Consider the following 25119-nt stretch of genomic DNA (forward strand, 5'->3'; position numbering starts at 1 on the left):
ATTGTTGAATTTGAAAAGTTATCGAAGTTATGACGAAGTTATTTTATAAAAAGCAACATAAAATTGCGCTATCACGCTTTTTTGTGTGCGTGTCCTAGCTGCCTTCCGGGGGGACTATGGTTGCGAGCTGACTTTCGGCCCTGCCCCTCGGACCCTTAGCAGAATAAAGAGGAGAAGAAACAAGGGAAATTGTGTGAATTTTAATTCACTTTTTGGGACTAATTTCACCAAATTTCTATCTTTCTGGGGGCAAAAAGTTGAAATTTTCCTATTTTTCCGATTCTTAGTGGGACTGAAGTTTGATTTTCCGATTTTTCAAACTGCCATGTTTCAAAAAAGGCACCTTTAAGGCCGGCACATACCCATACCCTTCTCTTGCCTAAGTTCCCCCCCGGGCTGCCTTTTTTCGACGAATCGCGTGTCATGTCTATTATTTCACTCCGCTTATCTTGACATCAAAGTTTTCCTAAACATCAAGAACTACGGCAAATATAACGCGAGCGAAGCGAGAAAAAAATCTAATTGCAGAGCCGTCTCGGACGTCGCTGGTCGCCGGTATGGTGTAATTTGGGAATGACGCCCTTTCTGCTTTCTGATCATTTTTGCCACAAAAATCTTTTTCAAAATATGGTTAAAAGATACGTCACCCGGGAGGGATAGAGTCAAACTTTGAAGAGAATTCTTCCCTTTAATTTTGATTTCATCGTGTTTAAGCCACCTTCCCAACATCCAACGGACTTTAAATGCGTTCAGCAAACAGCTAAACCGGCGTGCGACGCCGGGTACCGGCTAGTTTGGTTTAATACAAGACATTTCACTTCCCTTGCTATGTTATGAGAAATCTTATTGGCAAACATTCAAGAATCTCAAGTTTTTTTGTATGCATTGATAAAAAACTGTTTGATTATCACACGGACGAATTCTATACCAAAACCTGAAAATATTTGGGTGGTCTCAAGTAGTTTTATAATTTCTTAGTTCATCAGATTTGATTAAGTGTCTTTTATGGAAGAACCTCAAAGCAAAGGAAAAGTTAATCTGAAAATATTTTTGTTGCGTTTTTCCCTTTGACTCTCAAGTTAGTTTCTCCGAAAGTCAGTTCTTTTCGGTTGTTTTGTTTTGATTTTTCTCCCGCCGATTACCCAGTTCCCCAAAAGTCAACGCGGTCATATTTCCGGACTAGAGAAATATGAAATATCGCAAATATCTCGATGCTCTCGACCAATCAAAACGCTCATATTTTTTTGGGTCGGCAATAAACGCTAAAATTAGTCTCGCTAAAATTTCTACAATTAAAGTAGTGAATTAAGAGAACCGTGTTGTACCCTAGTGACATAATCTTAAAATAGATTTTTAGTATAGGGGGTTTTCACAAAAAAGAGGTTGAAAATATACGATAAATGTTTTATTATTTAAATCACGAGCAAGCTTTCTGTATAGTAGAGTCTCCATATCTCGAACCTACACGGGGAACGCAAATTTGTTCGAGTTCAGGAAATTTCGAGTTAATAAGGAGTAAGGTTTGTAAAAGGTTTGTAAGCCATTGTTAATTGAAGAGACTAGAAAACTTGTTCGAGTAAAGGAGACATTTGAGTTATAGAGGTTCGAGTTAAAGAAAATCCATCATATTTGCTTTTTTACGCAAAATCGAGTCCAAATTTGTCTAGAAGGAAAATGTCGATTGAACGAAGTGACAACAACACGCATGGCTTTAATTACCTTGACACATAGATCCGTCAGTGGAGCCCAGACCTCTTGTGGTCATTCGTGGTCGACATTTCATACATTCCAAAGCAGTGACGTCACTCTTGTAATATCCAACATCGCAAAGTTGACATTTTGAAGGGTTGCTTGGTTGAACCTCAGAACCGGCAACACATTTAGCTAGAAATACAGGAGGGAGCAAGTAAGGTTGAAAGTATAAAACCTTTTCATTTTCTTACAGAGCGGTCGTAGCTTGAAGGTAGAGGTGGGTTCAATCCCTGGCCGGGTCATACCAAAGACTACGGCCACAGACTTTCTATATTTTCTCATTATTTTCTTGGTTTCTGTTGTGTAGCCAAGTCTTAATTTCCTCTCGTCAGGAGCTTGACACAAGCGCAAAATGTATCAATATTTCGTTTAAACAAAGTTGTTGGTAATAACAACACCACAACATATGCAAAACATTAATTGACCCCCACGATTAGGGGGCCGTCCACATAGTACGTACGCACTAAGGGGGAGAGGGGTATCTTATCAAAAGCGTATGCTTGCGTACAGGGAGAGGGAAGGGTCGAACGAAAATGTATATAGAATATAAATCTTTGATCAAAAGATGATAGACTGTTTTAACTAACCTTTACAAATACCATCCCTATTTCCTTTTCCATAAGTCGTTTGACCGTAAGGACAAGCAGTACAGGTCACTTGGCTAGCATTGTTCCTATAGTAACCGTTCAAACACATTTCACATTTTTTGCCGACCATCTCAAAACCAAGAGGACATTTATCTAGAAAGAAATTTGGAATTTAGTTCAACTTGTGCCTTCTCCAAGGCTGATCATTAAGATTAGCCCGGGCGGATCTACACATATTAAGTAGAGACTATAAATTTGTCCCCTTTAATTTAAAGATTCAAAAGTTAACGGAAAAGTCTTCAAACAAGAGATATAGGCATTTAGACTTTAGACCAAGCTTTGCATGACATCACGATACAAATTACTAAAAAGCAAGACCGTAGTGTGTCAATTTCGCAATTATAAAATTTATGGTTACATAAAGTAACATCAAAGACGTGTGAAAATCTAAAGGCGTTTGAAAATTTGAAGGCGCCTAGGAATTTGAAGGCTCGTGAAAAACCCGCGTTAAAATTAAAATTTGGAGATGAGTAGAAAACTGAGGGCACAAAGGCGCGTGATCAAGCAGACTTCCTTCCCGGCTTCCCCACACAAAAACGTAAAAAGACCGTACATCTAACGTTAGATGAACGTTAAAAACAAGTTTGCAAGTTTGCGTGTGTTAGGAAATTACCGAGTTTGTGTATGTGTATTTTTCTGTGACGGAGACGGTAAGGTTCTAATTTGGCTAGATCCCGACTAGCTGAGGACGACAGTAAATCAACACTTTACCGTCCTCAAAAGTGCAAATATATAAACTCGCTATTAACTCTAATGACACGGCAAGATTTTCTATGTATAAAAATCATTCATGATCAGGTTGGTACAAGCTACAGCAAGGTAGAATGGACACTTACAATCGCACTGTGTTTTGGAGGTAGCTCCATCGACTCTTGTACTCGTTCCTGGTGGACAGAATTGACATTCCGATTTCGTTCCATCGTTGTATGTTCCTCTGCTACATTTATTGCATTTCCTGGTGTCCGTGTCAATGAACTCTCCAGCTTTACACTTAACTGAAATTGATAAAACAAAATAGCAGATTTGTATGATACGGTACATTTGTTTAACCCTTTCCATGCCCATGTCAAGTATATTTGACATTGCGAAATGTTTTTTAGAATCAATTGAGCAGCCGCACAAAAAAACTGAGCAAAAGTTTATAAGTCATGTCCAGTATATTTGACATTGGGCCTGGCGGCTAACAACTGAGGAGGACAAATATACATGCCATCGGCTGCTCAAAATACTTTTTTCATTTTCTCCTGCCGAAAACAACTGCATTGCCTCGAAAGTTTCTTTGCCATTTTCCCCCGTGGGTACGGAAAGGGTTAAACATTTGCATATATCTCTTTTGCTTGCTTACCATGAAGCAAAAAATAAATAAACAAAATATCGAAACGTCAAAAATGAAAAGGATTTTTTCAATTCATGATATGCATCATTGAAATGTCTTCATTACATCACGGATCCAACAGCTGATTGGTTGCAAGTGACGTACTGACTGACAACCAATCAGCTGTTTGGTCTATGGTGTGATTTCGAAGACTATTTATGCATACTATGAATTACACGTGTTGGCGTTGTTGACAGTACTACTCTGAGCAAGAAAAATCACAATACACGTTGTTTTTTTATAAGAATATCAAAAAATGCCTTTGGACTGGTTCTTAACTTTTACAAGTTTTAAGTCTAAAAATGTGTCACCATTTTTTGAGTATCATTTTGCGATTTATTTTCTAAGAAATTTGGTGTTTTTGAGTCCACGAGGCTTTAATATGTTCTTAAGTTATTCTTAATATTTTGGCCATCGAAGCCTTTTCCTGTTATATAGTTTGTTCTTTTATAGAAAAACGTGTAGTTAAGTTAGACTCTCTTTTTCCTTGCTACCTTGTGTCTCACCGAATGAAATATCTGGTCCTCAAAATTGCTTTTTTCATCAATCAGAAACCCACAAGACGATCTTATCGTCTACACAAGGTCACAAAAAAGGGAATAATTTAGGAGGTGGGATAGATTTGAAAACTGAGTTTTGCCGGGACAGAGTAAACAATGGCGGAGGTGTGTACAGTTCGTTCCAAACTCTACTGCCATTATTTTGTTCCCGTAAACCGCCGTGATGGCTGTAAACTCTGAACATATATTTTCCCCCGCGTTTGTATCCCTCTAACGGAAGATAGCATCGTCTAGAATACCACTTACGGTGACAATCGGTAATGGATGGAGCTCCTCTACCAAGGGTAGTTTGACCGGTTGGGCAGTCAATGCAACGTGTTGAGTTTGTTGGTGCATATGTTCCTTGTTGACATTTTAGACAGGTTTCGTTAGCCGATTGATAAGTTCCAGCCTCACATGGTACTATTTGAGAAAAAAAAGTGTTTTAAAGGAAATTACAGTGAAGCCTTCATAGCTCAAATAACACGGGGGAACGCAAATCTGTTGGAGTAAGGTTTATAAGGAATTGTTAACTGTAATGGCGAAAAAATTTGTTCGAATTAAGGAGACGCTCGAATTATTATTATTATTATTATGATGTATACAAGCTCACAGGCCCGAGGTGGACCTCTACGAACCGATTTCTAATTACAATATTAATATGTCAAGTATCTTAGTTGGTGTTTTTCCCACGCTTTGTTTAGGCTTTCTTTAAACAATTTGATTGAGGTCGACTCGATGACAAATCGCGGTAGTGCATTCCATGTTGGGATCGATCTATAGTAGAAAGATTTCGTCTGAGCCCCACGAAAACCATCATCAGCAAAGTTTGGAACAAATTCATGATCATGGAATCTGGTTGGACGGGATTTTTTAACAAACTTGTTCCGAGTTGTCTGTGGGTCGTAAAAATGAATATGCTTATATATTTGCACCATATCACTGAAAAGCCTTCTGAACTCAAGAGATGGAAGCTTGAGTCTTTTTAAACGTTCTTCGTAGTGGAGATTACGATATTGAGGAATCAGTCTTGTCGCCCGTCTTTGAACACCTTCAATCAAGTTTATACTACGACGTAGTTTTGGCTGCCATACTGATTGTGCATATTCCAAATGAGGTCTGACAAAGGTGGTGTACAGAGTACAAAGTGCCGAAGGACTCAAGTCGTTAAAACTTCTTTTGATAACTCCAAGGATTGAATTTGCTTTGTTAACCTGTTTGGATATATGCTCCTCGAAAGTTAGTTCCGAATCGATCAAGATGCCGAGGTCTTTTTCTTCAAAAACATGTTCAAGTTCATTACCTCCAAGCTGGTATCTGTGTGCATGCTTGATGTTGGCGAATTTACCTATTGTTAAGACATGACATTTATCAGGATGGAACGTGAGTAACCAATCCTGAGACCACTTTTCCATTTCATCGATATCTCTTTGTACAACGATAGAGTCTTCTACCGAATCTATAGTCTTCACTATTTTCGTGTCATCAGCGAAGAGAAATGCATCCGAAACTACTTTGTCTGGCAAATCATTGATGTAAATGACAAATAGCAGAGGTCCAAGTACACTTCCTTGAGGAATCCCACTTACGACAGGGTTAGTTGTTGATTTGGCTGAGTTGACTTTGACCAGCTGCTTGCGATCTGACAAAAACGATGTTATCCAGTTTAGTAGACTTCCACCTACCCCGTAACATTCCAGTTTTTTCTTAACCTCCTGTGAGGGACGGTGTCAAACGCTTTTGCAAAATCAAAATAGATGCAATCGACAACTTTGCCTTCTGCCATCGTTTCACAACATTGGTCAATGTAGTAAAGAAGTTGAGTGACTGTTGATCGCTTACCAATAAAACCGTACTGTTTTTCAGATAAAAGATTTTCTTCCACAAGATGATCCATAATTGCTTTTCGTAGCACTGACTCCATCATTTTGCATACTATAGATGTTAAACTGACTGGACGGTAGTTTATGGCTAGGTTGTGAGCACCCTTGTTCTTGTAGATTGGCGTGACATGCGCCATCTTCCAGTCCTCAGGTAATACGCTATCTTCTAATGTTTTGTTCATGATTATCTTCAGCGGTTCTGCAACGAAGTCAACTAGTTCCTTCAGCATCAACGGATGAATCTCATCTGGTCCAAATGATTTGCTGGGGTCAAGCTGCTTGATCTGTCTTATTATTGTTTCTAGAGAAATTTCAGGGATATCGATCATCGTATCTGTTCTTTTATCAAATGAAGGTAATTGTCCGTTTGGCTCATTCGTAAATACACCACAAAATTGCTTTTGTAGGATATTTGCCTTTTCTATGTCTTCATGCTTCAATGATTCTTTGTTGTCCTCCGACTCCAGAAGAGATGCAACTCGGCTTGTCGACTTCAATTGATTTCTTACATGCGACCAAAATCGCTTCGGGTTGTTCTTTGCCGATCTGCTAATTTCTCGTTCATGGTTTCTACGCGTGCGTCTCATTATACTGTTGACTCGGTTTCGCGCCGAAACATATTTTGCTCTATTGAACTCCTTGTCAGCATCCGAAGAATTAATCCACTTCCTATGTAGGCGATCTTTTATCCTGATTTCATTTCGAATATCTTCCCCTATCGGAATATTTCCTTTTTTCTTCCAGAAGGAATTTCCAACTTCTTTTAGCGGGACGAATCGGCTCTTTAGATCGTTTAGATCAGTTTTGAACTGTTCCCAGAGCTCACATACTGTCTTTCCGTTTGATGTCGCGATTATATAGGTTCGAGTTATAGAGTTTCCATTGTATTATCGAAAAAGCTTGTTCGAGTTAAGGACACATGCGAGTGTTAAAAGTGTTTAAAGGAATTAGTGAAGCCTTCATAACTCAAATAACACGGGGAACGCAAATCTGTTGGAGTAAGGTTTATAAGGAATTGTTAACTGTAAGGGCGAAACAATTTGTTCGAATTAAGGAGACATTTGAGTTATAGAGGTTCGAGTTATAGAGTTTCCATTGTATTATCGAAAAAGCTTGTTCGAGTTAAGGACACATTCGAGTGTTAAAAGTGTTTAAAGGAAATTACAGTGAAGCCTTCATAACTCAAATAACACGGGGGAACGCAAATCTGTTGGAGTAAGGTTTATAAGGAATTGTTAACTGTAAGGGCGAAAAAATTTGTTCGAATTAAGGAGACACTCGAATTATATAGGTTCGAGTTATAGAGTTTCCATTGTATTATCGAAAAAGCTTGTTCGAGTTAAGGACACATGCGAGTGTTAAAAGTGTTTAAAGGAAATTACAGTGAAGCCTTCATAACTCAAATAACACGGGGAACGCAAATCTGTTGGAGTAAGGTTTATAAGGAATTGTTAACTGTAAGGGCGAAACAATTTGTTCGAATTAAGGAGACACTCGAACTATATAGGTTCGAGTTATAGAGTTTCCATTGTATTATCGAAAAAGCTTGTTCGAGTTAAGGACACATGCGAGTGTTAAAAGTGTTTAAAGGAAATTACAGTGAAGCCTTCATAACTCAAATAATACGGGGGAACGCAAATCTGTTGGAGTAAGGTTTATAAGGAATTGTTAACTGTAAGGGCGAAAAAATTTTTTCGAATTAAGGAGACACTCGAATTATATAGGTTCGAGTTATAGAGTTTCCATTGTATTATCGAAAAAGCTTGTTCGAGTTAAGGACACATTAGAGTGTTAAAAGTGTTTAACTAAACACACACCGGGAACGCATACTTGTTCGAGTTATGGAAATTTCGAGTTATGGAGTAAGGTTTATAAGGAATTGTCAAGTTAAGGGACGAGAAAACTTGTTCGAATTAAGGAGACATTTGAGTTATAGAGGTTCGAGTTATAGAGTTTCCATTGTATTATCGAAAAAGCTTGTTCGAGTTAAGGACACATGCGAGTGTTAAAAGTGTTTAAAGGAAATTACAGTGAAGCCTTCATAACTCAAATAACACGGGGAACGCAAATCTGTTGGAGTAAGGTTTATAAGGAATTGTTAACTGTAAGGGCGAAACAATTTGTTCGAATTAAGGAGACATTTGAGTTATAGAGGTTCGAGTTATAGAGTTTCCATTGTATTATCGAAAAAGCTTGTTCGAGTTAAGGACACATTCGAGTGTTAAAAGTGTTTAAAGGAAATTACAGTGAAGCCTTCATAACTCAAATAACACGGGGGAACGCAAATCTGTTGGAGTAAGGTTTATAAGGAATTGTCAAGTTAAGGGACGAGAAAACTTGTTCGAATTAAGGAGACATTTGAGTTATAGAGGTTCGAGTTATAGAGTTTCCATTGTATTATCGAAAAAGCTTGTTCGAGTTAAGGACACATTCGAGTGTTAAAAGTGTTTAACTAAACACACACCGGGAACGCATACTTGTTCGAGTTATGGAAATTTCGAGTTATGGAGTAAGGTTTATAAAGAATTGTCAAGTTAAGGGACGTGAAAACTTGTTCGAATTAAGGAGACATTTGAGTTATACCGGGTGCGCCACAAAAAAGTTTCTCTCTTTAAAACAAATTTTCTAGAAATCTAAAAATTTTAAAAGAATAGTTTCTATTTCATTGGAAAGAAGAAAGATAAACTTAAATTTTTATGGGTCATTTATTAAATTCGATTCATTAGATCAAATGTTATCCTCAATTGAATAAAAAAGTTACTTTCAGAAAGTGCTCGAAAACGTCGAAAATCGACCTATCAAATTTTTAGATTAAAATTGGCAATCGCAATAGCCTTTACATGATTAAAAGCATTTTTTCAGTGATTTAAACACATAAATTTCGAAATTGAAAGGCCGAAGGGTTTAAATCTTCATCAAATTCACTTAATTTACTTTTACCGAAATTTTCCTCCAATTTTTGGTTTTAGATTGGACAAAGTCTATGTAAGGCCGGATATATCTTGAAACCCATATTTGATGGATTTTTATGAATTTTACGGAAATTTTACCAGGTTTTTTGGCCTTTTTGAAGAAATGTTCCTCCTTGTATTGAAATTCAGCCTTCCTTTACATAACAAAAGGTCATTTAGACAGCTAATTATCATTTTTAATAACTGAAACGAAGATAATGATGTATCATGTAATTATGCTTCTGTCTAATTTGATAGGTCAATTTTTAACGTTTTTGAGCACTTTCAGAAAGTAACTTTTTTATTTAATTAAGCATAACTTTTGATTTAATGAATCAAATTTAATAAATGACCCATCAAAATTTAAGTTTATCTTTCTTCTTTCCAATGAAATAGGAATGGTTCTTTAGAAAATTTCAGATTTCTGGAAAATTAGTTTTAAAGAGAGAAATTTTTTTGTGGCGCACCCGGTAGAGGTTTGAGTTATAGAGGCTCCATTGTATTATCGCATTCCCTCAATTTAGTGCCGCCCTCCAATGCACCGTTCTGTTATTAGAATTTCATAGGTTCATACGTGTTCAAAATCTGAGCACTACTTACATTGCCTTTATAAAATAATAAATTTTAGCTTTTAGCTCGCTAGTTCGAACTTCTGTTATTCGAACCTCTCTATAATTCGAACTAATTCTCAGTTCTAGTCAAGAAGAAACACTTTTTCTATGATTTGAATCTCTCTGTAGTTAGAATAAATTATATTTCCCGTTCGAGTTCGAACTAGTAAGAGTCAGCTGTATTTCAAATAAAGACACGATTTCTTATCCCAGCTGGGCACAACATATTAAACATTCATTTGCATAGGCTGGTCGTTTATGACATTCATGTCCTAATGTCTTATACAGAAGCACCCAAAAAGACCGGGATTTTACATGAGGTGTTCGTCACTAATTTTGAATTTAAACAATAAAACGAGTGCTAAGGCTTGTCCAATTTGGGTGCTTCCGCATAATAAAACACTACGTCCACGAATATCATGACATCAGCATTGAAACTGTTTATTTCTCACATACCACAAACATCTGCTCGTAAAACACTTCCAGGTAAACATGACAGTATCGGTTCTTGGATATCACTTTCTTCAAGATCTTGTTTTGAACCTTGAACAGTCAAAGTGAAATTCTGAGGTGTTGACTTGATCAAACGTTGGAGTTCCTAGAAACAAAGAGAATAACCCAAAAGTATTTAATTAATAGAATTAATCTCTCAGGGCTATTGACCTCTACAAAACAATCTTACAAATTATAGGTCTGGTTGATGCATTTGTCGGTCAATTCGTTTTTGAATTATTTTGCATAAAGATGCTATTTTTTAAGTGGGATTCCATCCATTATGTGCTGCATGGAATGCAGGTTAAGGGGGTGCTAAACCTTTTTGTATGATTGGGGACTATATATTAAAAAAAAAACACTGGGGGCTAGCTTGCTAGGGGGGAAATTGATAATGACAAATGTTTTAAATTATGTTAAAAATCTATTCTGTGGGGAAGGTTTTGAATTTTTCGATGTTTTTCTTTGTGAAGGTGGCCGCTACCTTTTTAAAATTTTATTTTCGTTAGCCCCCCCCCCAAAAAAAAAATGCTGGGGGCTGGACCCCTCTGCATTTTATGTGTGGGACGAGGTATTCTAACCACTGAGATTTAGATATTCTGGAGACCAATCTAAAAGTGCTACCACCAGTCGATATGGATCTTCCCTTTTCTAACAGAAATATCTTTGTATTATTGTATTATAAATTGACCCACATCAAGTAACATAACTTAACACTTTTTTAAAAGTGTTCTCACCTTCTGCATTTTGTCTGGTTTTGTAAGTGATTTCTTTTTAAATGTTCTTAAATTTTTGGTCTCAAACCTTAGGTTTTAAATATGCTTTGTTCTTAATTAAAAACCTTACCTGTTGTTGTTCCGTTGCAATGACACTTTCATATGAAATGGAAATCTCATTATTGACAGCATACCCCAAAGAACGTCTTCTCCTCGTGCTGTTACAGTTCTGAGTGATCTTGATTTTCGAGAAATCGCAATCCTTGATATTTTCTCCACAGATACCGTGAATTTCATGAAGTTCTTGCATGAGTTGTTTGAATTCGTTAACAAAGTCATTAACGAAAGTCTCCTCACAGCTTTGGGTGCCGTAAGTGAATAAATTGGTTGCCGTTGAAAAAGAAGCGGTGGTCCCTAGAAAGTAAATGACATATCAATTTTGATATTTTGTTCATAGCGTGTCCCGAATAAATGTCAAAGTCAAATCTATTGAAAATCCCGCCTTGTTGAGTTTAAGTTGTTCCAAAAATCAGGCATATACCATTTTGTTAAAACCCGGTTTTTGCGTTAAAAGACAAAATGAACGTAAAAAATAAAGAGTCCAGCACCCCTAACCCGGGTTCCGGGTTCCAGGCTTTTTGATAGAATGTATTAATGTCCATCGTTAAAAAGATAGAGGTATGAAAATTCTTACTGGTACATTGCGGTAACAGGTTTTCTGGATTATCTTTATATGTTGGTGGTCCGTGATTCCAGGTTCCCATCCGTCCACATGAATAGAATGGATGCTTGGGTACAGAAACTTTGTAATCTTTGCTACACGTGAAGTCTGCGAATTGACCCCATTCCCATGTGCCACGAACGAAAACGGATTCAGATGGTGATTTCAACTTGGAACAATTGTATGCTGGAATGACAGAAAACAGAAAAAGTTTGAAGTATTAGAAATATCATAGCATCAAAACAGAATAGACCTTATCGGAGTTTTTGATTTTTCTAAAACAGCGATGCATTGTGGGATTGTTTCGGGGTATTACAACAAAATTAGGAATTCCTAAGATATATCTATTCCCGTAGTTTCTCTATTTAGCTGTATACAGAAAACAGAAAAAAAAGCTTTAATTTACAGATATAAGTGCCCTTAAAATTATTGTTACTATGCTGACTTATTCTCTTAAAATATGCTTAAACTCCGAATTTTGTTAGCGCAATTTCTGATATTTTAGGTTGAGATTTTAAATTTGTTCTTCGGTTTGTCCGAAATTCAGCCTCGTTTTCATATAAAATTGCGTTCTTACTAAAAGCGTGCTCTCTTATTAATTGCTAACCGGTTTTTTTTTTTTTGACGCAGTCTTTACGAATTTTTACACAACGCAATTGGTTCTTTTCGCATGACGACGGGCTTACATAGCACGAAATTGCCCGTCGTTAAGAAAATTTACGTGACGTCAGTCATTTTCAACGAAAATGGACACTACGTTGATTTTTTTTTCAATGCATATACTGAATATGTTTTAGTTATGAATAAAATAGATAAATTACCCCAAAAATGAGAAAATGGCAAGACCAAGACCTGTGAAAGAAAACAATAAAAATCCTGAAAAACACCAAAAAGGACATTACATTGAATTGGTGATTTGAATAATTTGTCTTCATTTTTTTAATTTCTGACGTCAGAAATTTTTTAAATTTCTGACGTCAGAAATTCACACAAATCTTTATCTTTTTAAGCATGTTGGTTGTCAGTCATTTTTCCCTCGTAAGCTCGGTCTTCATTTGACCTCGGACAATATTTCTCAGCATAGCCCTCACTAACTGGCCATTAGTGGGGCTATTATTCCCAAAATCATCCGAACGAGGATGATGGCTTATGAATGAGGCTTTTCTTCGAAGATTTTCTTTTTCTTTTTTCACGGGGTAATTACAGCAGGACTATTACGTATTAATCACCCCACTCATCCCTTACATTTCTAAGCTAAATGTAATCAGCCATATAATAGACGATATCGGCTTAACGAAATTCTCCCCGAATGATTACCCATGATGCATTGCATAAAAAAATTCAGTAAGTCAATATTGTCCGTGAATTTTTTGCGCAATGCATCATGGGTAATCAATCGGGGAGAATTCGGAAAGCAGATATCGTCTATTAGTACTAGTAATACCACTTACGTGTGACGTAAACTTCGAAAGAACAAGCGGCTGCGTTATTGAAAGCATCTTTAGCGACATAGGTGACAATGTGATCTCCCCATTTGAAGACTTGACCAGGAGCATGGGACCGAGTGACAGAAACAATAGCAATGTTGTCAGTGAATGTAGGTTCTTTCCATGAGACACGAGTGTTGACTTCTTTGGTGTACGCGGTGAAAGATAGTGGACAAAATGTGACGTTTGGTTTGATTTTATCTGTAAAAGTATGAGATAGAAATATAAGAAATATTTTCAAATATTGAGTTATAAAAATCAACGCAGAACTCATATTCATGATATGCACCACTGCAATGTCTTCTAACATTACATCACGGACCCAACAGCTGATTGGTTGTAAGTGACGTAAAATCAGTCAATACGTCACTTTGAACCAATCAGCTATTGGGTGGAATGGAAGACATTGCAATGGTACATATCATGAATAGTATACAGAACATTTAGAATAAAGAATCTCAAATTAAATTTAAAGAAAGTTAAATTCTCCAAAGAAGATGTAAATTGAGTATAAAAGAAAATCTTCTGCATTCCAATAGTGTAAAATTTTAAAGAAAAACTACATCAGTGAAATACTTAAAAGTTTAAAATACCTAATAGGGGAAAACTCGGGGAAAAGTGGTGAAATTTTGGTCAAGTGACGAATATTTCTTCCCGACAAAAATTTTCCCTGACGAAAATTTACCCCGACGTTCCTCCGATAAGGCAGTAAAACTTTAAATTTCATTTTACCGATTTTGATCTCGCACACAGGGCCAGTAAATCCTGGTGGGCAAACATTCTTTCCACACGACCAGGGACGTAAGATGGTGACATCTTGACCTGCATTTGCCAATAAACCAACGTATGGAATCATCGAATCTAATAATAAAGGATGCTAGTACAATACATACAATAACCAACCAACCAAAATATATTGGGAATTTAGAGTATTTCAACGTTTTCAAGGCTATATTCTCAGCCTAATGAAAACAGAGCTTTTGATTCCCAAGTCCTAAGACATAAGTCAAATTTCAAAAATTCCTCATTCAAGTTAAAGCACTTCAAAATCATTTGCAGTTTTTACAATTTGTTTAAGTATTATGGCTTTGTTCTATCTTGATTGTATTTCCCAAGGTCTCAAATTTGAAAAGAGTTAAATTGCTGTGAGCCAGGGAAATTCATCCAGTGGTACTAGAAAGCGTTGGAGAATCTTAGAAGTTATTTAGAAGGAGAAATCTTGGAAAGTAGCATGGGTCTACGGTACACCGTAATCAACCAAAGCTAGTCATATGCGTTCAATTGACGTTATATGGACGTTGAAACGATCTCGTGTGGCAATACTGGGGGAAAGTGTTTACCTGTTGAATTGTATGAACAGTTGTACATCTCTGGTACATATCTTTTGTTACTGATTGATAACTGACTGAATTGTCCTGCAAAACCACTGTCCTCGAAACTTGCCAGTACAGTGTTATATACCAAACCAATAGCAAGAGTACCCGATGGATCAAACATAGTTTTATTACGGATGCTTTCAACATCTGAGTGATCTAACGTTTTGTCGTTTAAGATGACACGGCGATGTGCTCTTAACGTGTTGACAGCAACGGCGACGTAATGCCAATATCCGTCAGCAATTGTTTTGTTGAATGGTATACGGTCTCCTAATAGTGTGATTGAATCGTGATTGATTTGAAGGAATGCGTCAAAGTTGGTCGCATTCTTGGCATTGAACAGTGAAAGGAACGTTGAAGCCTTGTTCTTTTGGAACCGTACCCAAACGTTTAACGTGAAGGAGTACGTAGACGTGATGTTGTGACGTAGAACGTATGATTGTTTACCACTGGGTAGGTTAAAGTCAACTTCTCGTGGGATTTCTAGAGACAAAAGAAATGAGGATTTTAGCAGTTTTCTATAGTATCAATGAATCTGGCTAAATTGAATTACACTACAAAACGATTGGCTTGAGTAAAAGAAATTTTCCATTCTTAGGCCATTCACTGAGCTTTATAAACCTTGGAGAGAGTTTTTCAACCCCCGACCAACCATAACCTTTTAACAAAGTATCCAAAGCAGCACTACTATATATCGGAAAAAATATTGTTGCTATTGTTTTCGAAAGCCCGCGAAGCCTCTGATTGGTCAAGTGAATTTCCGACCTTTTCCAGGCTAGCAAAAACAATGTCTCAAAATGTAGGAAATAAGTCGCTTCGAATCCTACACAGAAGATTGGAATCTAGCATTCACCAATACCTTATTAGATGCTACTTTACTTAAAAACTCCCATCAAAGATGATATCATAGAATCCCTTGTAAGTAAAACACGTAGTAATAAAGTTGGAATACTGAGACAATGTAAACTATTTGATTTCTGAATGGGCAGAATAAATCAACTTGCTGGTAGCATTGCGGATATATAGGACACTGTTCAACAGACCATCTAAAAAAACGACAAAAAAAAAAAGGAAAAAAAGAACGACAAAGAACGACACCCCTGACCTTAGAGGTGACACCACCCCTACGTATTCATTACTCTTTGTACTTTAAACTGGTTTAACGACTATTTGGGTGAGCTGGAAAAAGATTTTGTTTAGAAATAACTATCAAAAAAGCTTACTCTTTTCACAGTGAGATCCAACATGAGTGACAGGGCATTCACATTGATAAGAGTTCACCAAATCAATACATTTTCCACCGTTCAGACAAGTTGCATTGACGCAATCGTCGATATTGGTTTCGCATGATTTGCCAGTGAATCCTGAAGGACAGGCGCATTTGTAATCACCAACCTATTGGAAAGAGATGATAAAATTTGAGCTCAGAGGTAGCTTGTACCAATCCGCCCACGGGCGTTCTTTATATTTTGAAAATAACTTGCCGTGTGCTGCGTTGTATTTTTAGAATGAGAGTTTGGTCAGGTTTGGTACACGCTAGCTCAGAGGCAGCCTACCGTACTTTATAGGATTATTTCTATAGTACCCGCTCGTCTTCTGCTTCACAGTAATGCGAGAAAAAAACATCCATAATAATAAGCTGGAAAATTGTCATCTGAGTGGGAAGTTTGACATTTTTTTTATATTTTCCCATTGATGGCCGTTTGTTGAATAAATGATTATACATAGTGGACTCTCGCTAATTCGAATCTTCTTTAATTCGAACTAATTATCCGTCCCGTTATCGTCAAGGGAAACCCTCGTTAAACACTCTCTTTTATTCGAATCTCTCTGTGTTTCGCTTGAATTCGAATTAGCTAGACTTAACTGTATTTCAATATAGCCGCCCGGCGTCGTCCGAAACCAACTTGTTCGAAATTTCGGATTGGTCTTGTTTCGCACTTATCAACCTTTAGTAGACATAAAAAATGTATTTCTGTTTTTTTAAGGAAACTTGTTTGTTTATTTTAAATGAAGAAATCCGCACGTGTACTTTTAAGAAGTGAAGTCTGCGCATGTAATTTCAAGAAAATCTTCTTGTGGCTCTTCTTTAATGAAAGAGAAAACTTACCAAATCAGTACACGATCCGCCATTTTGACATGGGTCAGATAAACATTCGTTAGTCTCGTTTTCACATTGTTTCCCATAGTAACCTGAAAGTAAAGAGATGTATATTAAGATAACTGATGCAAGTTTATTGAAATGTAGTAAAGAAATTATGAAATCAGAGATATGTGTATATACGTGAAAATCTTAACAAATTTCGAATTTTCGGTTTTTCAATGCATTTGTCTAACGGATTTTATGCTAGTAATTAAAACTCAAAAACACAAAGACGGATATAACTCTCGGACGGGCATTTTATACACGATGCGCATCCCCTATATCAAAGCATAACAGAGGGAATGCGTACAGCCTACCTAAGAAATTGATTCTTCTTTTCCGCAAGTCAACAAAAACAAGCTTTACCTTTAGTGCAAGTGCAGATGAATTTTCCATCGACAGTGAAATTGTTGGTACAATTAGATCCATGTAAACAAGGGTTTGGGTTACAGAAGTCATATTTCTCAGAACAGTTCTTCCCTCTGAAAGTAAAATATGATGGTGCAATAAAAATATATTTCCAAGTCTTTTGAGGGTTGCAAAAAACAGAAGTCAAAATAGTCTCTCTAAGGTTTTCCCCCTTTTTAGTTCTCTTTAAGTAGTGCCAAAATCATGAAAAGTCAAGCAACCTCTCTAGGGAATGAAACTTTTCCGAAAATTCTCTTTTAAGGGTCACTTCTTTGTCGATTTTTTTTTCGCAAAAAAAACAAACAAACTAGTCTCGTAATTTTGAATAGAGAGATAAAACATTAAGATTGAGAGCTTTCCAACAAGCTTAAATACGACTCTTCTTTTTGTCTTTCGGTTTTGCCCAATTCGATTAGAAAGGTTCGGCTTTTACTATCGTTGCACTGTAGAAAAGGACAAATTAAAACAGAACAATCAAAAATAAATTCTACTTACCTATATCCATCTTTACAATAACACAAATAGTCAGCCACGAGGTCTGTGCAATTCAACGAGTTCTCGCCGCACGGCTTTAAAACGTCGCATTCATTGATCTCAACGTCACATTTCTTGCCTTTATAGCCATCAACGCATTCACAAGTATAATCACCAACTTGATTCAAACAAGTCCCGTTATTTACGCAAGGTCTAGATAAACAGTTGTCAATCACACTAGAACAGTTTCGTCCAGTGTAACCATGGTTACATAAACATTTATAATCACCGATCAGATCAGAACAGTTTCCATGGATACAGGGATCCGGTTTACACTCATTGATATCAACTTCGCACTGTTTGCCGGTGTAGCCAACAGGGCAGACACAAGTGTAATCGTTGATCTAAATATTATATAGGTACTCCATACATTATTTCAAACACTTTTCATCCAGTCCAAAAAAAGCTATAAGTGGCCCCTTTAAACAACAAGTGGCTACTACCCCTAAGTGGCTACTTTAAACAACACCCAAAGACTCTTTAAATGAGAGAGTTTACCTGACCGCGATCGACAAGCTGCCTCAAGGGTTTATAGTAATAGTATTTGTGCCAAAACACTTTTCCACAGACTGACCGAAAGAAAACACAAATACACTCTACACATAGATATCAGCGTTGTTTCAAACGAATTTTCGCTTCGATTTTAATTCAAGAAGGTAAGCCTCGCCACTCATCCATCGATATTTCACCTCACTACTAAAGGCCGGTCTCCACTTGCGCGCACTGCGATCGCATCGTTTGGCTCAATCCTTTTTGCTTCGAAAAAAGATTACGCCATAAAAATGTAGCGCACGCTCGAAAAAAAAGTTGAGCACATTTTAACTTTTTTTAACCGTTACGTCAGATCGTGGAGTTTCTTCATTTTTCTTTTGACCAATAGCGTGGAAGCTTTGCTCAAATAAGTGCGATCGAAGCGCGCGCAAGTGGAAACCGGCCTCAAGACTGTCCAAGACTCACCTCATCCACACAAGCAGCTCCATTTTGACAAGGGTCTACATCACACTCATTAATGTCTGTTTCACATTTGCGTCCAGTAAAGCCTGGTTTACATTGACAAGTGAAATTGTTGATACCGTCCTCACAGGTTGCATTGTTCAAACATGGTTGATATTCGCATTCATCAATATTGGTGGAACAGTTCTTATCGGTAAACCCTTAAAAAGAATTATTAAAAATCATGTCTTTTACACCCCATTCCGTCAGACCGACTGGGACCCCTTCCCAAATGAAATTTTTTTCCAAAATATCGAAAAATCCTCCAATTTTGTGTAGTAACTTAGCCAGCAAGAGTTTGTCGTGCACTGGGTGCACTGGTGCACCTTACTGACTACGATATTTTGACAATATTTTATTCTTTGAGGCTAAATAGATTGTGTTCTGAGGAAATTTATGACAACACTTTGTAAAAAGCTCCGAAAGGGGTCACTGACAAAGAAGGGTAATAAAACGTTTATAATAGTGGTATCGTCAATTTGTTACCTATTATCTTACGAAAAATGCTACGGATCCTAAGGGTTGTCCCCCTACTATTCTTGATCTTCATGATGTAATCTTTTATACGGAGACACCCGAAAAAACACCGGGCGTTTGCCACTAGTTCTGAATTCAAGCAATGAAACTGGTGGCAAACGTCGGGTCTTTTTTGAGTGTTTCCGTATAAAAGATTACGTCATGAATATAGGTCTAGAATAATAAGCAACTCACCTAGTGGGCATAAACATTGGTAATCATTGATGAGATCAACGCAAGTAGCATTGTTTCGACATGGTTGATCTAGACATTCATCGATATTCTTTGCACACAATCTCCCTTCAAAGCCAGGTTGACAATGACATTTAAAATCACCGATGAAATTCTCACAGGTACCTTAAATATGTGAAAGTATTAAGCATTAAAATGGGTTAATAATGACCGTTTAAAATTGATGACAAAATAAAAAAAGGTGTTGACGACAGTACGGTTTGTAAAACAGAATCAATTGAAATATTACAGTTCAAAGATGATGATTGTCGTCCATACGGGCGGTATTACCCACTCAGCATTTTATGTTCGGCGAACAAGGCGCACGGCTCGGGCGCTTTGGTCGCTGAACGCATTTCTCATTCCACTGATCCAAAATAAATATGCTGCACATTTTTTATTTTTTCTATTGTTGATATCTTTTTGCACATGGTACAAGAGAGTTAAATGTCTCTTCTGATTGGCTATTAAAAAAGAACAATAGGGAAGCCGCACAACCTAGTGAAAAAAGTTGAAAAGTTTCAACTCTTGGTGCGCTCAAGGCGACAGCCTTTGAAGGCTTGATTTATGTAATTTATGCAATAATTAAGCCGCGCGCCTTGTTTGACGACCAAAAAATGCTGAGTGGGTAGCGGCCTTAAAGTTCTAAATAATAAATCAAAGTATTTTCTTTTGATTTGAGTTCAAAGATATGAAAGAGAAACTTAAACTCAAAATTATTTTAAAATTACAAATTAAGTTGAAAACCCAAAGTTTTAACAAGCTAGATAAATGAGTATTATAGGGAACCTTTTAGTTTCTCATCTCCAAACCTTATAGTACGAACTGGTACAAATTGAAAGAGTGTGGAAACATCACCATGCTTTACTATTTAAATCGAATTTAAAAGATATTTAAAGATATTCAGATGGATTGTAATATTTGGCATATGGGATCCTGCTATTGTCCTGGAGCAAAATCTCAAAATATTCTTGCCTAACTATTTTCCAAAGTTGAGATATTTAAGTTACAAGTTTTAGGCTTTTAGGATGAAAACAATAGAATTTCAACGTAAGAACCGTGTAAGAACCCATTTTCGAAATTTTCAAATTTGGATATCTCGATTTTGAAAAATTGTTACACAAAAATACTTTGAGGTTTTACTAAGGACCACAGAGGGTTTTTTGTAATCTAAATATCTCAAACCATCTGATTATCCCTTTAAGTTTTAGGACATCCAATGAAATAAACATACCATTGTTAAAGCAGGGTTGAGATTTACAATAATCCGTTGTGTTTTGACAGAGGTCACCTTCATAACCTTTCTTGCAAAGACATTTGAAGTCATTGATACCATCCACACAAGTCGCGTTGTTAAAACAAGGGTCTGGGGAGCACTCATTGATGTTGACGTCACATCTAATGGCAGAAAATCAAATATTGTAGAAAAAAATTTCAAAAATGTAATAGAGATTTTTTATCTTTGGATATGTTACATAGTTCCCACCATTATGGAAGCAAACGTTCGAATCTGTAGAGTTGATCCCTTAAGCAAATCGAACGTTTGCTTCCGTATTGGCGAAAGTTACGTAACTTAACATAACATCAAAAACCTCAATAATTTAATAGTTTGCAAGTGTAATGTAATGTAATTTTCTCTTTCAAGAATGATGACTGGCTTATTTTTACGGAGGATACCCGGTTCTATATCAAGCGATCTAGGAGTCGTCTCCTTAGAACCGTCTTACGTTGTAGTTTATACAGCTTGCAAGACACCTAACACAGTTTTTTTGGATCAAGTGAACCGCTAGGGAACAAGGCCAGGACACTCTCACCTCACCCACGGAGTATTGTGGAATCGATACCTAGCAATAAAGTCACCGATACAGTTCTTGAGTTTTTGTTGTCTACCCAATTACCCTCACATGACATGGGTTGGCTCGGGCGAAAGTACATTCGCTTTGCAAGTGAATCACAACACCGAGTGGGGACCATACCCCGACCTCCTTGACGGCAGTCAAAATTGATCAGTAGTGGTACTGAACCTTTCAAGAATAAGCAATATAATACTCACGTTTTTCCAGTAAACCCATCAGCACAATTACACTTAAAGTCATCGATCAAATCCTCGCATATACCACGATTGTTGCACGTTACATTCTTGCAATCATCAACATTTATTTCACATCTAGGAAACAAAGAATTCATTAAAAATTTGAATGGAATCTTTGGCAAAAGAAAACACTATGATGAGGCGGACGTAAATAGCTATAAAAGAATACTGATGAAGTACACTTTTTTTGTAAACAAAATCTTAAGAACAAGTTAAGAACATTATAAGGATTTAAGACCTCTAAAATATTTAATTACTTAGAGCTCTGTACAAAAATACTGAACATTTCTAGACTTAAAACTGAACAATTTTGGATGTTCTTTAAAAAACGTGTACAGTCTGGATTCACTGTTCTCACATGTAAGTAAACAGGTCTAGTTAGAACAGAATTTTTATGTCCAGAGGTTGTTATGGAACAGTTTAGTTTTGGAGCATACACGTAGATATTTGTAGCCGATACAATTGTTGAGCTTTTTGCTTATTTTCTACTATGTCTGAATTAGTCATCTACAATCGGCGCCGAAATATATTGACAATTTTGGGTATTAAAACGTTGTTCAGAATTTACAGCTCGGGCAAGTATTGTAATTTCAGTATACTCTTACTTTGCTCCAGTGGATTTTTCGACTCTTGAAGGGTTAAGTGGCTTCCAGGCTATGCTCTAAGCCATATTGGAACATTTTTAAGATTTTAGAACCTGAGATTCAAAGTCTTAAGTCTAATATTAGAACTCAGAGTTAAAGCTCTACTTTCTAACCGTGCTTTAAAGCATATAACAATCACTTGCTGTTTAAAAGTTTTGAGGTAATTCCCCTTTTGTGTCAAATATTTCGGTGCCAATGGCTAGGTCTAATACATTTGTTTCATTTGGCTTCGGAAAAAGAAAGAAAAACTGATATCTAACCTTTCTCCAACAAAGCCTTCTTCGCAAGTGCAATTAAATCCATTGATCAAATCCGTACAATTGGCACCGTTGAGGCATGGGGACGAGCCACATTCATCAATGTTGACGTCACAGTCGTTTCCAGTCCATCCCGGTTGACAAACGCACGTGTAGGTATAATTTCCACGAATGCATTGCGCGCCGTTTTGACATCTCTTTGCGTCACACGGGTTGTTAGCTGAAGAAAACATATAGTGCTCGTATAGTGTCTTAATTTCTTGTTTGAGTTGGTATAAACCTGCAAGTTATTCGTGCTGTTCATTACATAATGTTTTATACTGAAGCACTCAAAAAGACCGAATGTTTGCCACTAATTTTGAATTTATTTAAACAATAAAACTAGTGACAAACGCCCGGGCTATTTTGGCGGGCGGGTGCTTCTGTATAAAACATTACGTTATGAATGTCATGAACAGATATAGACAAGAGTCTACTTCTGGCTGAACTTTGCTTTCTAATAGTTTTTGATGACGCTGAGTTCAGTAAAAAAGACTATGAGCATTTGACGAGGCTGCTATTTTGAAAAAAAATGTTTAAAATCCAAATATCAAAAAAGTTAATTGAAGTTGAAAAATATAATTAAGAATGAGAAACAAACATCAATACAAATTTTGAATCCCTTATTTTCAAATAAAAACATTCTTCAGCTTCATTCTTTTTTTATCTGGCAAAAACAAAGAAAATCTGGCGGACTGTTTTACAGTCCACCTAAGCACTTAATTGCGCCGTCCAGTCTATAAAAAAGCTTTTAGTGGACCCCAGGCTAGAACAGATAGGGATAGTAAAATGTTGTATATTGTGCATACTTGGACACTCATCCTGTGAAGTTGCATTTGGTTTTCCACCAAAGGTTCCGCCACCAAGACATCGTTTGCAGATGGTTTTCATTTGCTCGTCCTGATAACTGCCCAAAACACATGGCTGACATGGCACTAACCCGTTAGCCGAATAGAAACCAGGTTGACATTTTTCTAAAGTAGAATACAGTCAATATTTGATGTTCATTGTTATTACTTTTTCTGAAAAATTTCTGGTTTGGAGAAAAATAACTAGCTCTGTATCGACAACCTTGAGTTATCTTGACAAAGGGGAATTAATATTCACCGTCTTAAATCCTGAACAAATGAGGACAAAGGCAAATCAGCACTTGTAACGTCCATAATGTGGTTGTTCAAAACTGAAAAATGTTCCAAATCGTTTCATGAACAACAACATATCAAATATATAAAATCACAATTGTAGAGCAATAGTTTGGTCTCTCAAATCTAGGTACAGTGGAGTCTAGTGCACACTTTAGATGTAAAGTTTTTAGCAATTGAAAGATGATCATTTGCAGTAAAGACAAAAAAACAAACGAGCACACGTCATCCAAATCTCTTTTTTACCTTTACATTCCGAGCTGGAGTCACTTCCTCTGTTAGCTGTCGTTTGATTGGCTGGACATTGAACGCAAGAAGTCTTTCCCATTCTTTCTTGATAAAATCCATAATCACATTGACGACATGTCGGATGAAGTCCTGTTGACGAGTAGCTACCGGCTGAACACATTTCTATTGGAAAATTCAAGTTAAGAACATTTTAAGGCTTTGTGGACTCCGACAAAAATACTCACAAAATGGCGAAAATAAGAACATTTTTAAGCTTAAAACTCAAAAAAACATCCCAAGGCTTCAATACTTTTGAATGTCCTTATAAAAAAACGTGCACCCCTTTAACTTATTCAAACTAAAAAAACATTTTATACTTACTAGTACATGACGAAGAGTGTTTATCCAGAGTGCTTGATCCTGTGGGACATTTCATACACGATTCATGCCCAGGTGTTGGTGTATAAAACCCTTTGTCACATGATTGACATTTATTTTCGGTCTTGTTTAAGTACATGCCTGGTGTACACTCCACTGTGTATGAGAAATACAAAGATAAGTTTTAAAGAAATTATCAACTGTAAAAAAGAGGGAAATGTTCTTTTTGGCCTAAAAAACGGAAAGTATAAAATCACAATATCGTCATCGTCTAAGCCGACTCCCTTATAAAGGAATATAAGATAGAATAAACAGTTTTCTTTATTATTGATCCACAACGCAAACCACCCCTTCGTAACGAAAACGATACAACTGATGACCAAGTTGCGTTCCCGGTTGGAATCTTTGTTCGATCTATGGTTACGTTTCGACCATGAATGACCTGCCAGCGGGTCAAACCTCTTGAAAACGATCGAAAGACTTCTCTAACATGTTCACTATCGAGCCCTTTCCAGAAATCGTAAATTTGACCCCTTAGAATTTCATTAAAAGTTTGACTGATGATGTGGCAAGTTATATACCAATCAACGAAGAATAGTACGTAGATTCTAAAAATGCCCTACTTTGACCCCCTAGTATACTCGTAGTTGACAGCGAACGTGTTAAAGTCATATATTACTGGGATATTGTCATGAATTATCGACTCTAACCGGAAAAGACTTACAACAAACAAGGTTTTCCAAGGAACCACCGGTGGTGACTGTTAAATGACCTTCTGGACAGCAATATTGAGATGCTTCTGTGCAGCAACTCTCTGAAGCTAAGGTGATGTTAGTGATTCCATTTGATTGGCTAAGCTTGTTGACCAATACGGTAATGTTACCACCGAATTCGTCATTGATCTTCTTCAAACATGCGTCTGTTGTTTGGGCAACACCTTAACAAAAATTCATAAACATCAATA

General features: G+C 36.8%; 1 protein-coding gene and 1 pseudogene across 1 annotated transcript; one reads left to right on the plus strand and one right to left on the minus strand.

The window, feature by feature from the left end:
* Nucleotides 1-1711: 1711 nt before the first annotated feature.
* LOC136821763 (uncharacterized) lies at nt 1712-23954 on the minus strand. The gene is made up of 21 exons (XM_067077978.1): nt 23796-23954; nt 23217-23381; nt 22372-22588; nt 21429-21542; nt 20610-20773; nt 19340-19501; nt 18593-18789; nt 17597-17979; nt 17060-17175; nt 16661-16743; nt 15774-15945; nt 14515-15033; nt 13907-14035; nt 13139-13375; nt 11661-11873; nt 11097-11380; nt 10215-10356; nt 4467-4736; nt 3236-3394; nt 2340-2492; nt 1712-1884 (listed from the first exon to the last, which is right to left on the minus strand). Exons 1-21 carry the CDS (start codon nt 23875-23877, stop codon nt 1712-1714), a joined length of 4134 nt encoding a protein of 1377 aa, XP_066934079.1. The 5' UTR covers nt 23878-23954.
* Nucleotides 16102-16282, plus strand: LOC136821797 (small nucleolar RNA U3; annotated as a pseudogene).
* Nucleotides 23955-25119: the final 1165 nt, after the last annotated feature.

This window comes from Clytia hemisphaerica, unplaced genomic scaffold (assembly GCF_902728285.1).
Source record: "Clytia hemisphaerica strain Z4C2 unplaced genomic scaffold, Clytia hemisphaerica genome assembly, whole genome shotgun sequence".
Classification (NCBI taxonomy): domain Eukaryota; kingdom Metazoa; phylum Cnidaria; class Hydrozoa; order Leptothecata; family Clytiidae; genus Clytia; species Clytia hemisphaerica.

Coding starts and splice junctions, on each gene's coding strand:
- LOC136821763 (XM_067077978.1), bottom strand. CDS start 23,877: ATGGGAAAGACTTCTTGCGTTCAATGTCCAGCCAATCAAACGACAGCT. Junction 17,176..17,596: donor TATTGTAAAGATGGATATAG/GTAAGTAGAATT, acceptor TTTTACTTTCAG/AGGGAAGAACTGTTCTGAGA. Junction 15,034..15,773: donor TGGATCTCACTGTGAAAAGA/GTAAGCTTTTTT, acceptor TTTTGTCTCTAG/AAATCCCACGAGAAGTTGAC.